General features: G+C 41.9%; 1 protein-coding gene across 1 annotated transcript in view; it reads right to left on the bottom strand.

Moving 5' to 3' along the window:
• Positions 1–16,093, bottom strand: part of Itch (itchy E3 ubiquitin protein ligase) — an 86,962-nt gene that overhangs the window by 40,651 nt on the left and 30,218 nt on the right. Inside the window, exons 7-10 of the mRNA XM_051143571.1 lie at positions 8,250–8,295; positions 6,455–6,612; positions 3,933–4,128; positions 743–838 (exon numbers count right to left, since the gene is read on the bottom strand). Of these exons, the coding sequence (XP_050999528.1) occupies positions 743–838; positions 3,933–4,128; positions 6,455–6,612; positions 8,250–8,295 (496 nt within the window). The remainder of the gene's footprint in view (positions 1–742; positions 839–3,932; positions 4,129–6,454; positions 6,613–8,249; positions 8,296–16,093) is intronic.

The following is a 16,093-nucleotide window of genomic DNA, read 5'->3' as shown; positions in this document are numbered from 1 at the left end:
AGGAGCTATAATTCTTTTTATGGGATGGAGGGTTTGAGACAGGTGTCAGGGCACAGGCTGCCCTCTAACTTCACACATAGCTGAGGATGACCTTGATCTCTTGATCTCCTGATCTCCAGCTTTTACCTCCCAAATGCCGAGACTGCAGGCAAGTAATATCATGCTTGGTAGTTAAAACTCTTGAAGAAACTAAGATTTTGTGGCTCTTAGCTTGCTAAACAGCTCAGACGGGAAAATACAAAGAACAAGAACTATGGAATCTTTAAATTTGAAATGATAAAAAATAAAAGTCACAGGCTGGAGAGATGGCTCAGTGGTTAAGAGCACACTGTCTGCTCTTCCAGAGGTCCTGAGTTCAATTCCCAGCAACCACATGGTGGCTCACAACCATCTATAATGAGATCTGATGTATTCCTCTGGCACAGAGGTATACACTCAGATAGAGCACTCATACATAAAATAAATAAATAAAATCTTTTTTAAAAATTAAAAAAAATAAACAAATAAAAGTCACTCATCATGGTATGGCAGGATAGGTCTATAACCTTAGAACTTGCAAGGCTGAAAGGCTAAGGCAGGAGGGACAAGAATTTTTGTGGGACATGCCGTGAGTCTATCTCCAAAAAACAGTAACGACAGCAACAACCCCTCAGCGGACTCGGAGTTGGTTCTCTAGGGAACCTGAGGTACACACACAATTTGTTCTTCTGGATAAACATTGTTTTTAAATTCAGACACTTACCCAGGAGGTAGAGGTTCCGGTCTATCCCATGTTGTCCGCTTTTCAACATGGTCTACATAGTAAACACGCCCATGCTGGTCTACTCTCTGCTCCCACCTTAAATACAAATCAAAAACTAGTAAGAACATTTTGTATTTGTTTGGCTTTTTAATCCTGTCTACACGTTTTCCTTTAAATGATCATCTTACATAACTAGGAAAGTGAGCCTGTTAGTCCATACAGGAGAAAGCAGAATTAAAATACAGTCAAGAAGTGTCATCTAAAAAGAGAGGAAAAGTCCTAGGAGTGACACACACACATGCACACAGTGAATGAGGTTTCTCTGTTATGTTTGTTCTGGAAATAACATGCATTTCAAAGCCAGTCAGTCCAGCCAGAAGACCACGGCTTCTCAATCTGATCAGAGTGTACTCACAACTTGAGAGGAAAAGAAAGCACTAATGCTCCAAACCCTGAACAACTAAGCTAACTGAAGGGCAACATGCTAGAAAAACAGAAATCAAAGCGTAAGGCTTTATCAGCTGTGTTCTTGCACTTTATAGGAAGAGAGGTGCAGACTGGCCACTGTAAGTACTCTAGTCTTCTGGGCAGATTTGTTGGCAAAGAGAAGAGAATTGCAGGAAACCATCACATCTTGTTCTTATAGCATTGCTTATTTATTCGTATGTGTATGGGTGCTTTGGCTGTGTGTATGTCTTTATACCATGTGTTTGGTACCCATGCAAGGCAGAAGGCTCCTGAGAGTGGAGTTACAGACAGCTGTAAGCTGCCACGTTGGTGCTTAGACTCAAAACCAGGTCCTCTGAAAGAGTAGCCAGTGCTCTTAACTGATGAGCCATTGTTCCAGATCTTAAAACCTTTTATTTTTATTCTTATTATTAGATTTATTTTACTGTATGTGTATCAGTGCTTGCCTGCATGTATGTATGTGCACCACCTGCATGCCTGGTACCCACAAAAGTCCGAAGAGGGCACTGAATCCTCTGAAACCTGGAGGTTTTGGGTGAGTGAACCACCATGTGGGTACTAGAAACTGAACCCGGGTACTCTGCGAGATCGCCAAGGGCCGTCTCTCCAGCTCTGCTCATTTGTTCTCAAGCACGATCTTCTAATGTAACTTGTCATGTAGTACGGCTTGCATATCATCTGTTCTTGTCTTGCGATCCCCAACCCACTGTACTGCCTTACCTCCTCCCTGCTCATGGGTTTTGTTTTTCTTTTTTTTTAACACTTTGGCTCCAGGTAGTGGTCTTATCTGGAAGCTTGTAGAACCTTTGGGACACAGATTCTACTTAAGGAAGTGGCTTGCTGGGTTGAGTCATTGAGCGCTGTAACAGGGCTGGCTTATACTCAAGCTCTTTGCTTTCTATCTGTCAGTGACGGAACCAGGTCCAAGCACAACAGACCAAGTCAAAATCTCTCCCCCCAGTGGTTCTGTCAGGTTCTGATGAGTCACATCGGCGAGAAAAGGTAACTAAGATACCACATAAGCACTCCAAAAGAAAAATGTCCTAGTTACCAACGCAAGTATAATCTGTGTAAGTAGCTAAGATGTTCATCATGAATTTATTAATTTAACAGTCAGCCAAATAACTCTGACTGGCATTCTGAGCCCTGAACATGAGTCCTTGTTTTGTGTGTGGTACTGAATTAACACTTGGAACTTCACACATAATAGACAAGTCCTCTACCACTAAACTATACCCTTAGCTCTGACTGAGCTCTTAATTTGAATGTCACAAGGTATATAATGTTAAAAACAGGAGTTGAGGAAATGGCTCAGTGGTTAAGAACACTTGCTATTCTTACAGAGGACCCTGGCTCAGGACCCAGAATCTGTATCAGATGGCCAAGTACTGCCTATAACTCAAGTACCAGGCATTCCAATTGATGGGAATGAGCAAGCGAAACTTATTCTAAACATTATCATTTTATCATAGAGAGAAACTAAGTTCAAGGTCCCAGGCCCTGGGGGAGCTGGGTCCTTCCCATAGCTAAGCAGCTTCTGTTATAAGGAAACCACTGTCTGAGTCCAGACATCTCAAGGACAATTTGTAAGGAGACAGCTGTCAGAGTCCAGACACTTCAAGGGCAAACTCTCTATCTTGCTGGCTGGGTCAAATTAGCTCATGTTCCCAGGCCCAGGGACCTAGTCCTGTCCTGGTTTATGGAAACTTCACGTCAAATTATGATTGGACCTTGCTACAGCCCACCCTGCTCCTTGTCGTTCTATGGTTTTGTCCTTTAACTATGCTGTACAATGTCCTTTCAGGGTCACAGTTCAGCTCCTGAGTCTGTTCTGCGGTTCTGATCAGTCAGTAGAGACTTGATTACAGTAAATTTTTGTTATCTGCATTGACCTGGTGTTTGAGTTATGTTGGATTTAAGCGGGCCCCAGTACACAACGTCCCTCTTTATTCTACCGCACTGTCCATATGTGATCTCATACAGACAAGGCAAGCAGACACACAGACACACACACAGACACACAGACACACACACACACACACACACACACACACACACACTCCAATTAAAAAAGTTAAGTACAAATTAAAATGGGATTATGGAACTAACGTATCAGTTTAAATTATTACATTGCTATGATGGTTTTTATAATGAGAAATTATTTAAAAGGAGTATTCACTTTTTCCCTACCTCAGAGAAGCAGCACTCTTAGTCATGTAACTTTTATTACTTGGCTTTTGTTAACTTTCTATGGTGGTGGTGGGAGTCCTTCAATAATTGTTTTGTTTTCCAGGTGTAATGGTGCACACCTGTAATCCACAATTGGGAAGTAGAGGCAGAAGGATCAGTACTTCAAGGCTGTCTTCATCTACACAGTGAGTTTGAGGTCATTGGGAGCTATATAACACTCTGCCTCAAAACACACACACACAAAGTTTTGGGGGCAGAGTCTCTTGCTGTATAGCCCAAGCTGACCTGGAACTCACAACAATCCTTCTGCCTCAGACTCCCAGATGCTGAGATTACAGGCATGTGCTAACATACCTAAGTCAATTTTTCCCAACTTTCCAAAAGGAAGCGGTAGTATCTAAAATATGGTAAGCTTTCTTGGAGTCCAGACTCCCAAAATCAATTACAATTACGAAAGAATACAGTACAATCTTTTTCAAAGTAATAAGTACACACAAAGCCTTAAAGAAAACCAATGTTAACAGATACTTACCCAGGCGGTAGAGGAGCTTGACTTACAGGATTCAGTGGCCTAGGGCCTGAGCCCCCAGATATAGTAAGAGGGATTATTAATCCAGATGTTGCTCCTTCAGATGTACTTGTATTTACATTTGTATTTGTTGGTGGCAAAGAGCCTGTACTAGATCCATCACTGTCAGAATTGGTAGATGGTGAACCATTGACAGATGCTATAAAAGATTTGGAGAAAACAGAAGATGCTTTGCTTTTGAAATCTAAAACCAGCACAGAATTTTAATTTAAGAATTAAAAAGTAGGCTGGGCAGTGGTGGTGCACACCTTTAATGCCTTTAATCTAGAGGCAGAGGCAGGTTGATCTCTGTGACTTCAAGGCCAGCCTGACCTACAGAGTGAATTCCAGGACATCCAGGGATACACAAAGAAAGCTTGTCTTGAATTAAAAAGCAGACGACAAGACAGGTGGTGGTGGTGGTGGTGCACGCCTGAATTCCCAGCACTCAGGAGGCAGAGGCAGCAAATGACAAATAAAACCTAAGCTATGGATATATGGGTCTCATTGAACTATACAATATATCTAATTATGAATTTATACCTGTATAAAAAAAACCACTTGGTTAGTTGACTTTCATGGTGAAAGGGCTTTGTATACAATAGGCAAATGGCAAGTACGCTTTTTTTTTTTTTTTTTTTTGGTTTTTTGAGACAGGGTTTCTCTGTGTAGTCTTGGCTGTCCTGGACTCGCTTTGTAGACCAGGCTGGCCTCGAACTCACAGCGATCCGCCTGCCTCTGCCTCCCGAGTGCTGGGATTAAAGGCGTGCGCCACCACGCCCGGCCCCCGCAAGTACGCTTTTTACTGAGCTACAACTTCTAGCCCAGTAAAACTTTTAGACTAGGAAACCATGGGTACCACTTTCTAGATTCTTAAGGATCTGAGACTAATTTCTGATGTTGATAGTAAGTATACTGATGTCACTACTGGCTAATCAGAAAATGGATATTCTGTCTAAACACTACTAATATAAACAATGTTCATATTGTTACTACATGAAATACGTTCATTTAGTGTATATTTTTTGTTTTAAAGCTAATTATCAGATACCGGTAATCTTAAAAACTATTTTTACCAGATTTGTTCACTTATTTTTTGTGTGTTTAGCCTGCATGTATGTCTGTGTGCACCACTTGTGTGTCTGGTGCCTGCAGAGGTCAAAAGAGGATGGTAGTGAGCCACCAAGTGGGTGCTGGGAATAGAGCGGAGTTCCTCTGCAAAAGCTCTAAATCGCTGAGTCACTTCCTCAAGCCCCGCCTCAATCAGCTTTTTAAAAAGATAAAATGGACTAAGCAACAAAAAATATTATTGTCATTATTATTAATTATTATTTTGGTTTTTAAAGACAGGGTTTCTCTTGTAGCCCTAGAACTCACTTTGTAGACCAGGCTGGCCTCGACCTCACAGCAATATGCCTGCTTCTGCCTCCCAAGTGCTGGGATTAAAGGCATGCGCCACCATGCCCGGCACAACCAAATTCTTAACTATACAATTATTAATCACAATCTAACTATATTATATTGTTTATACTTTATATGATACATGTTATTTTTTCTCTCTCTTTTCCAAGACAGGGTTTCTCTGTATAGCACTGGCTGTCCTGGAACCCCCTCTGTAGGCCTCAAACTCAGAGATCCACCTCCCTCTGTCTCCTGAGTGCTAGGATTAAAGGTGTGTGCCACCACCACCTAAAATTATTTTCATTCTTAATAAAGCACTACCAGGCTAGCCTCGAACTCACAGAGATCTGCCTGTCTCTGCCTTCCAAGTGCTGGGATTAAAGGTATGCGCCACCACACTCAGCCCTTTTTTTTTTTCCTTCTTCAGGGTTTCTCTGTATAGACTTGCCTGACCTGGACTTGCTCTATAGACCAGGCTGGCCTGGAATGCACATTGATCCACCTGCCTCTGCCTCCTAAATGCTGGGATTAAAGGCTGTGTCACCACACCCATCTTTAAATAGTATTTTACTCTATAGCCTCCAACCTAGTAATCCTGCTTTTGCCCTCTTATATACTGAGATTGCAGATATGAGCCACCCTGTCTGGCTTCTGCTTTGTTTTTACATATAAAAACTTGACCAAAGCCTGGCGGTAGTGGCGCACGCCTTTAATCCTAGCACTCGGGAGGCAGAGGCAGGTGGATCGCTGTGAGTTTGAGGCCAGCCTGGTCTACAAAGTGAGTCCAGGACAGCCAAGGCTACACAGAGATACCCTGTTTCAAAAAAGAAAAAAAAAAAGGGTTTTTTTTTATTTAAATAAAACACCAATGACCTAAAAACTCCCCTTATATTTACCTGATGATCAGTTCTCAAACAGAACATTATTTTAAAATGCTAGGCATGGTAGTGGTAGTACACACTTTTGACCCTAGGCTGAGGAAGGAAACATTTGAGACTAAGATGGGCAACATCTGGAGACTGTATCAACCCTTCTTAGCAAAAACATATTTACGAAACAGCATGGTAGGCTGGAATGTAGTTTACCTGGTCTTCGTGGGGTGGGTGGAGGTGGTCTTGAAGGTCTAGGAGGTCTAGAAGGCTTAAAGCCACCATTTGAAAGGGACGGAGAATTGTTCCCATTGGCCCTCTTGTTTTCCCCCGAGGCTGCAACCTCAGGATCATCTGATCCATTTGTGCTCACTCTGCATAAGAAGGAAAGCACCTTACGATGTCATGTATTAAACCATTCCTATAGAGAACCTTCAAACAACAGAACTTTCAAGGCACCAGAATCATATATTGCTATTGTTGAGACATTCTCATGATTCTCTCTCGAGAAGCCTGCACTCATATCTTAGGTTATGCCCTGGCCTTTTCCTAAGTGGCTCTCTGCTTTAATGTTAGGCTTACATCTAAGTTAAAAAACCTTTTCTAGCCAGGCAGGGTTACACATGCCTAGAAACACACCATTCAGGAAGCAGAAACAGGAGGGTTTAAGACCAGCCTTGAGTACAAATAAAGTTTAAGGCCAGAGACGCCACATGAAATTAAAACCACCTTCTCATTGCTTTGTAAATAAATAACATAAATAATTGTTCTCAGTAAGAAGCTACCTAGGAGCAGACTTGTAAGATTATTATTAGTGTGATTCAAAGAAGGTAGAGTTCTAGCAGCTTTCGCAGAATCACACGGACTTTGGTTTCCTGGAGATTTTAACAGTATGTTATTTGTTTTTCCCTGCTGGGGATAGACTCCATGGCTTTGGGCATGTTGGGCAAATGTTCCAACACTGAGTTACATCCAAGCCCTTTAAAATATTTTTACCATGAAAATTCCCACACATTCCAGCAGTAGATAGGTAATGCAGGAGTTTGTTGTACTAATCTGCCCAACTTCCAAACTGTAGTATTTTGCTCTACTGCCCTTTACATAGCACAGGCCAGCCTTAGACTGAAGTAGTCAAAGTTGGCCTTTGAACTCCTGACCCTACCTCCCAAGTACTGGAACTCCAGGCATGTCCCGTACCTGGCCTCTGCTTCATCTCTTCTCCACAGCAATATAGTAAGCAATGGCGTGCCCTCTTTCTGGATGATTTTCTCTTATGACCTATGACATTGCTTTTTTGCTTCTCCCACTTAATTCAAGATTTATTTTATTACTTATATGTATGCACTTGTTTCTGTGTGTAGACACACATATTTGTGAGGGTGTCCACAGAGCCCAGAGAGGTGTTGGATCCCCTGGAACTGGAGTTGCACAGGTAGTTCGAGAGCCACCCAACATGGGTGCTGGCAAAGCTTCCCTTTGGAAGAGCAGCAAGCACTCCTTCCGCTGAGCCATCTCTCCAGCCCCCTGCTGTGGTTTTTAATTACTAATCTTCTTATTTCTTCTCCAAAATGCTCGACTGCAGGTGTGTAGTAACACCCTCCAACTTCTTAATGATTTTTTAAAGACAGGGTTTCTCATTTACTACCCCAAATCAACCCTATGCAGCCAAAGCTGGCTTAAAACTAATAACTAGCCTCCTGCCTTAGCCACCCAAATGCTGGAATCACACAGGTAAGTGAGAACACTTGGCTCATAATTTATCAATCTGAACCTGAAAATTGGTAATTATTAAGTGTGTGTGTGTGTGTGTGCGCGCGCGCGCGCGCATGCACGCGCTTTTATGTGCATGTGTGTGTTTGCTCATGCGAGTGTCTGTGAAAGCCAGAATATGACATCAGATCTCCTGAGCCAACTTTCTAGCCCCCTAAAACTGCGGTTTAAATGAAGTGATGCAGCTAGCTCCTTCTTGTCTGTTTCTGCGCTCTGTGCTGAGCAGCCGGTGAGTCCTTACCTTGCCTCAGCTTCGGGTCTGCAGCCTTCACCACTCTGTGAGGCACCTTTAACATCAACAAATGTAAACAGAATGAGATGCAAGACAACAGTTTTCAATTTAAACTAAAAGAAAAAAGGAAAGCCTTTTATTAAACTATTGAGCCTTTCTAGTAACAAATATAAATCCAAACATGAACTTTAAAGGGAAAATACAATGGCGCTCAAATGCTTCTATACAAATGCACACCATTATTCAGTGAGAGGCTAGTTACTGGTTTGTCTGTTTGTTTTTCAACAAGCTGGCACTGAGCCCTTCATGTTCCTGCCTCAGCCTCGTGAGGACTGGAGTTGTACACCTTCATACACAGTTTTTAACCATTTTCTTTATCTGAATTATGGGAGAAAATTACTGAAGAGCAGCAGGACAGTCAATATAAAACAACTCTGAAATAACAAGGCCAATAATAACTTTCTTTAGATAAAGGAACTGGGAAGAATCAAAGAAATGAATGACACAAAACACTCTCTGAGAAGGAATGAGATTCTGTCTGAAAAAACAAAACCATGTAAGTTTCAAAGAGGCTGAAATGAATGCCATAATGTTCAAGCATTCTTCCAACTTTATTCACAGGAAAGACTCCTGGGACTGTCAGGACTGTGTACTGGGCTGACAGGGTGGCTGCTCAGACTATGGAGATAGAAGAGGAAAACTGAAAACTGCGTAAGAACTCGAGTTGAACAGTTTTGCAAAAGAACAAAACTCCCAAGATACAGTCATGGTTCCAACAGTAAACTAGCAATGCACCATACATGACCTTATTACAGAGATAGTGGCCCACAGCATACCATGCCACAGCTAGAAGGGTGGGAGAAGTCATAAAACACACACTTAAAAATGAGATAGTGAGATGGATAGAATGTGGAATTTCTTTGTAATTAAAAATCCACAATATTAAAAACAAACAAACAAAACATGTTACTTAAAAAATATGCTAAGTTGGGACTGGAGAGATGGCTTAGAGATTAAAAGCACTGACTGCACTTGCTCTTTCAGAGGTCCTGAGTTCAATTCCCAGCAACGACATGGTGGCTCCCAACCATCTATAATGAGATCTGGTGCCCTTTTCTCCAGAGCATGCATGCATGCTGGCAGAACACTGTAGACTAATCTCACACACACACGCTAAGTGTGGGCTGGCAAGACGACAAGCAAAGGTGACTGCTGCCAAACCTGACAAGTCGAGTTTGAGCCCTAGAACCCATCTCATGGAAGGAGAGAATGGACTCACAAAAGTTGGCCTCTAACATCCATAGTCTCACCATACTCATAAACCTGCATACATACAAACACACATAATAAACACGCTAAGAATTTTTATGAAAAACCATTAACTATACATCTGAAATGGTAAATCTGATGATATATAAAATGTACCTTAATAATTTATTAAAGTGGTTTCTAAAAACATAACATAGTGTGCTACTGAGAGTTCTCTGGGAGTTGGCAGACTTCCAGAGAGGGCTGAGTGACTTCCAGCAGAGCAGTAAATTTACCATGTGGACAAATATATTTGAGGAGTTCAAGTACCAGCATGTCAGCCCGCCCAAGGACATAGCCATGCTGGTCCCTAGAACCCATTTGATATGAGTCTGATTGAGAAGATCCTGGCGTTCAGCAGAGTCAAGAATGGTGAGCTAAGAGCCAGAGCCTCGCAGCTTACTATTCTAGCAGCCATTGTCCAAGAAGCCAAAGAATAAGGCTGTGAGCCACTTTCCAGCTTCAGGCTTTACACAGCTGTCCTTACTCTCTGATATCTGACAGTAGGATTATGTTGCTTTCTTCTTTCTCACTTCCATATGTTTGAATGTGCTGGTACCTGCTTTGCTTCTTGAGTCAAGACAACAATACCACAGCCCTCTCATATGTGTGCGGCCCCACAGCTGCGCTCCATATCCAGCAGGCCACATCTGCTACACTGAAGAAGTGTCCAAGATCAGTTCATGGCTGTTACAGGGAAAGTATTCATTTGTTATGATGGTTTTTCCTATACTTGGTGTTGTATTTATGGATTTATGTTTCAATACATTGGAATCTGATCACTTTATCTGGCAAATCTGTTACAAGTCACAAGCTTGATTAAAGAGTTTTTATAATTAAAAAACAAACAAACAAACAAACCAATACCATAATGGGGTTGGATATGTAGCTCACTTAGGAGATGCATGCTTAACATGCTAAAATGCTGAACCCCCAGCATTCCATATACCATGTGGTGGTTTGAAGACAAATGGCCCACCTAGACTCATGTGTTTGAATGCTTGGCCCATAGGGAATAGCACTAGTAGGAGGTGTGGCCTTGTTGGAGTAGGTGTGGCCTTGTTGGAGGGAGTATGTCACTGTGGGGGCTGGCTTTGAGGTTAGTATCTATTCAAGCTATGCCCAGTGCGGCTCACAGTCTCCTGCTGCTGCCTGTGGGTCAAGATGTAGAATCTCTCAGATCCTACTGCACCATGTCTGCCTGGCTGTTACCATGCTTCCCACCATGACGACAATGGACTAAACCTCTGAAACTGTGAGCCATCCCCAGTTAAATGTTCTCCTTTACAATGGTTGCCATGGGCATGGTGTCTCTTCACAGCAATGGAAACCCAAACTAAGATATACCAAGTGTAATAGTTGGCATGTAACCAGGTGCAGTGGCACACGCCTATAATCCCAGCATTCGAGAGGCACAGACAGGAGGATCTCTGTGAGTTCAAGGCCAGCCTGATCTGCAAAGTGAGTCCAGGACAGCCAGGACTACACAGAGAAACCCCATCTTAAACAAACAAAACCAAAACAGAAAAAGTTTGCATGTTATCTCACCAAGAGACTGCCATGAACTCAAGGTCAATCTGGGACACATAGTAAATTATAAGACAGTCTGAGCTCCAGCGTGAAACTGTCTCAAGTAAAATGAAACAATGGTTTCTTTAAACGATTGATGTATGGGGCACATATGTAGCAGTAAGTACTAAATCAAGCAGGTACTGCTTTTCTCCCGTAAGTTAAAAAGCCACTGGTGCGGTGGTGGTGGGGGGAGGTAGTTCAGCAAGTAAAAACCCTTGCCAGGCAAACCTCATGACCTGAATTCAGTGTCTGGGATCTGCATGAGAAGTCAAGACACACTGCTATGCATCCATAATCCAGTATTCCTAGAGGAAGACGGAAGGCAGACAATGTGCCTAGAATCTCTCAAGCCAGCTGCCTGCAGTATACAACACAGCAGTCACAAGAAGACACCTTGCATTACCTAGTAGAAGGTGAAAGAAACTCCAAAAATTGTCTTCTTATCTTTTCATATCCACTGCAGCACATGGGCACCTCGCTCATACATACACACACGCACACACACACACACACACACACACACACACACATACACAGTTTCTTGGAGATGATCAGGATGACAAGAAAAACTTAACAAAATTCTAAGTGCACACATTACACCCACAGGACACTCTGGATGATCTACAAAGACCCCACCTCAGTGAGATAAAGTAAAAGCGCCCTCTCACCACAAAATAGCCAATTCCTAAAACAATTAGCACACTTCCTATTCCTTGGCTGTCTAGCAATCTCAAGGACAAACAAAAACTTGATCTGACATATGAGAATGGAAGCAGAGTGTAGTTTCAAAACACTTATCTTGTGGCAGTCACCAGCTCTGAGGTGGATCAGAAACAAGGCCAGCAGCAAGGCTAGGGTACTGAACCAGACACTGCACATTAGGATGGGGACCCCAGGAAGTAGATAAAATTGTTTTTAGTTGCAGCAAACCCTGGCACCAGCTAAAGCAAAGGGCATTTTCTCCAAATCAAAGAATTCCCAAATTAGGCTTTTAAAAATTCTGATAGACTAAGATAAAATAGAAATTTGCAATCAAAGAACATTAAATAAAAATCCAAATGAGCCCCAATGAGGTCAACAAGGTGATGAAAACCTGTAACTTCAGCATCCAGCACTCAGAGGCAGACTCAAGAAAACTGCTGCAAACTTGAGGCCAGCCTGTAGTCTACATAGTGAGCTCCGGGCCAGCCAGTATTATATATCAAGACTTTCAAAACAGCAAAGAAAAATTTTTAATTCATTTATATACCCAAAGGTTTTAGATAGAGGAATTATTAAATGGAAAATATAGAAGGAAAATCATGATTACAAGAAAAATGTACTGGGCAAGGTAGCACATGGCTGAAATACCAGTACTTGAGAAGCAAAGACAGGACGCTGAATATGAAGACTACTTACAGAGAACCTATCCCAAAAAAACAGAAGACAGGGGCTGGCAGTGGAGCCCAGGGTGCTTGCCCTGAACGCCAGCATCCCTGGCACATGCCTAGCATCCCTGGCACATGCCTAAGCATGGTACACATACACCTTGAACCCAGCATTTGGGAGGTGAAAGCAGAGGACCAGAAGTCCAAGGCAAGCCTCAGTCACACAGTGAGGATGAGACTTGCGCTACATCAGACCCATCTCAAAACTAAACAAATCTTTTAACATCGTCACACAAAGCCAGAATGGAAAACTAACAACATAGCATCAACAATTACACTCGTGAGTATATACCTGAGATACTAAAATGCCAGTGAAAATTTTCCTGAAAGTTAACAGCATTAGTTATAATTCATAATAGTTAAAAGAAAAATAAGCTAAATGCCCATCAGAAGACAGATAAGTTGTAGTGTACATAGACAACGGAGTATTACTCAGCTTCAGAAACCTGCTGACACACACTACAAGTCAACTGTGGGGCTCAGAGAAGACGGCTTGCTGTGCACTCAAGTGAATGCTGTGCAAACAAACGGACCACTGCTCAGAGCCTAACACTCACATAAAAAGCACACGTGATCCAGCACATGCCTAGAACCATAGCACTGAGAGGAGAGGAGACAGGACTCAGTGTGGGGATTGCTGGAGCTCCAAGTGTAGCAGAATGCGTTGCCACACAGGAACAAGGCAGAGTCATAGAGGGCAAATGCCACTGTCTTGTAGCTGCCGTATGCACAGCTAGACACACTTGCACAGGCGTATACACATCACACACACACTCCCGAACATTCAGCTATAATTTAATATGATATAGTGGTTAGCTTTCATTATCAATCTAACTTAAGAAATGCCTAGAGAGGCCGGGCGTGGTGGCGCACGCCTTTAATCCCAGCACTCGGGAGGCAGAGGCAGGTGGATCACTCTGAGTTTGAGGCCAGCCTGGTCTATAAATTAAGTCCAGGACAGCCAAGGCTACACAGAGAAACCCTGTCTCGAAACCCCCCCCCTAAAAAAAAAAAAAGAGAGAAAGAAACGCCTAGAGGAAAAAGACAGAAAAGGAAGGAAAGAGAGAAAGAAAGAAAAAGACAGGCCGGCCTAGGTTAGTAAAGCATACCTCTGAGGCATTTCCAAAGATGACGAGTTCATCTGACTTAATGGAAATGCAGTATGCTGCCTTGTCAAGAGGCGGGAGGCAGGAAATGGAGCCATGGGGCAGAAGTCTCCTTGGGATAATGTGTTTCCTTAGTCCTTTCCTATATTCCTTTTCTTTAATTCCTAGCTCCCATAATGTGGGTTATTCTATTCTGTCTTGTGAAGAACACATACTTCTGAAACTAGGAGCCAAAATAAGTAATTGCTCCTTTAAATTCTTTATGATAAGCATTCTGCCAATAATCATGAGAAAAGTAAACACTATAAATGATATAACCCCATAATATGCAATTTGAGACAGGAAACAGTTGACTAGTTTCCAGGGGATGGGTAAAGGAGAAAGCAGGATACTATTCTAGGGTTCCCGTTTTTAAATCACAGAGATGCTGAACATACTCTCCATAATGGTGAGTACATGATATATAAATTTCACCTAAATTTGAAAACCCCAAAACAATAAAAGGGAACATATTTGAAGAAACAATAAATATTATAAGCTGTAAGTGAACATAACATTTCACTCTATTTGCCGTTAAACCCTGACAATTCTACTCTCGAGATTATAATCTGCATGAGAGTTTATCAGTATTTTCAAAATATCCACTATATCATTGTTTATAACAGTAAAAACTTAAAAACAACTGAACTATAATTTGACATAAAACTCCAGCACATTTACCTAATAGATTTTTATAAAACAGGAAAAAAAAAAAAAAAAACCATGAGATCAGATATAACAATAGGATAAAGCTCAAAAAATACAACTGGGCACAATAGCGCACGCCTTTAATCCCAGCACTCAGGAAGCACAGGCAGGCGGATCTTTGTGAGTCTGAGGCCAATCTGGCCTACAAAGAGAGCCCAGGACAGCCAGAGCTGTTACATAGGGAAACCCTGTCTCAAAAACAAAAACAAGCAAACAAAAAAAGTTAAAAAAATAATATTGATATTGCATATAGCTCAAGAAAAAATTGAATGTGGTAGCAAACACCCACAACCCCAGCACTTAGGGAGTGGAGGCGGGTGGAGGAGCAGTTCAATCCAAGCTTAGCTATATAGTGCGATTTTGAAGCCAGCCTGGCCTACATGAGATGCTATCTGAATAAACAAAGCAAACAGGTTCAGGAGCAGAGGCAGGCGGATCTCTGTGAGTTCAAGACCAGCCTACAAATTGAATCCAGGACAGCCAAGACTACAGAGAAACCCTGTCTCAAGGAAGAAGAAAAAAAAAATCAGAAAGCTTCTTATTACTACAAAAAAGATACGGAATGATATAAAAGGAAAATTACAAATGCAATGACATTGTTCAAATATAATACTTCTTGCAAGTTGTCCTTGGAGGCCCACATTGGTGCTGTGGTACGTGAAGGCACACACACACACAAATAAATATTAAATGTAATAAAAACCTTTTTCTTTAAAAAGAAGACTGCTAGCTGAGCGTGGTGGCATGGGAGACAGAGACAGGCAGACCTCTGTGAGTTTGAGGCTACCTAGTCTACAAAGGTAGTCCAGGACAGCCATGTTTGTTACACAGAGAAACCCTGTCTTGAGGGGAACCGAGAGAGAGAGAGAGAGAGAGAGAGAGAGAGAGAGAGAGAGAGAGAGACACAGACAGACAGACAGACAGACAGACAGACAGACAGACAGACACACACAGAGACTGCTTCAAATTCCAGACCAACAGAAGATACAGAAAAAGTCCAAAGACAGCCAAAGTCACACAGTGAGACCCTTTCTCAAAAGTGTGTCTCTCTGTCTGTCTCTCTCTCTCTAATTAACAGCAGCAACAATAAATCCTAAGCCAGACTTGGCGGCTCACACTTATAATCTTGCTGAGGCAAGAAGATTACCTTGATTTCCAAGTCAGCCTGGACTATAGTTTGGGACTGTCCTGCCAGCCTGAGTGCGTGGCTCAATGGTTTAACGCTTGCCTAGCATAGCTTTGACTCTATATAAAGTTTGAGGGTATTTTTCCCCCTCATGGTCATTTTTTTTCATTTATTTTAAACTTTTAATAAAATGTTGAAAAAACCTTTAAAAAAAGACCTTTATACACATGCGCCTGTTTTATAGTGAGCCGTCAGCAAGCAGCAGCTGGTATAGCTGGTCAACTCAATTCTAAACCAGTAAAGTCTCTTCCAATTAAAACCTCTATCTCAAAAAAGGAACGTTAAATTATTTTCCCACTTAGCTGGAAAAAAAATGATATATAAATGTCAATTTCTAGAGAAAATAGACAGTAAATCTCCAAGTATATTAGCAGCTTAGAGTTTAGCATAACCTCTGCATTAAGGTGCTAGCTATTGAGAAAACAAACCTACAAACATGCAACTGTAAATCATCAGGGTTAGTGTAGTTTAAGAACATGATTTATCAGTATTTTATCTTTTATGTAT

This window comes from Acomys russatus, chromosome 4, assembly GCF_903995435.1.
Source record: "Acomys russatus chromosome 4, mAcoRus1.1, whole genome shotgun sequence".
Classification (NCBI taxonomy): domain Eukaryota; kingdom Metazoa; phylum Chordata; class Mammalia; order Rodentia; family Muridae; genus Acomys; species Acomys russatus.
This window is presented reverse-complemented; position numbering and strand designations above follow the sequence as displayed.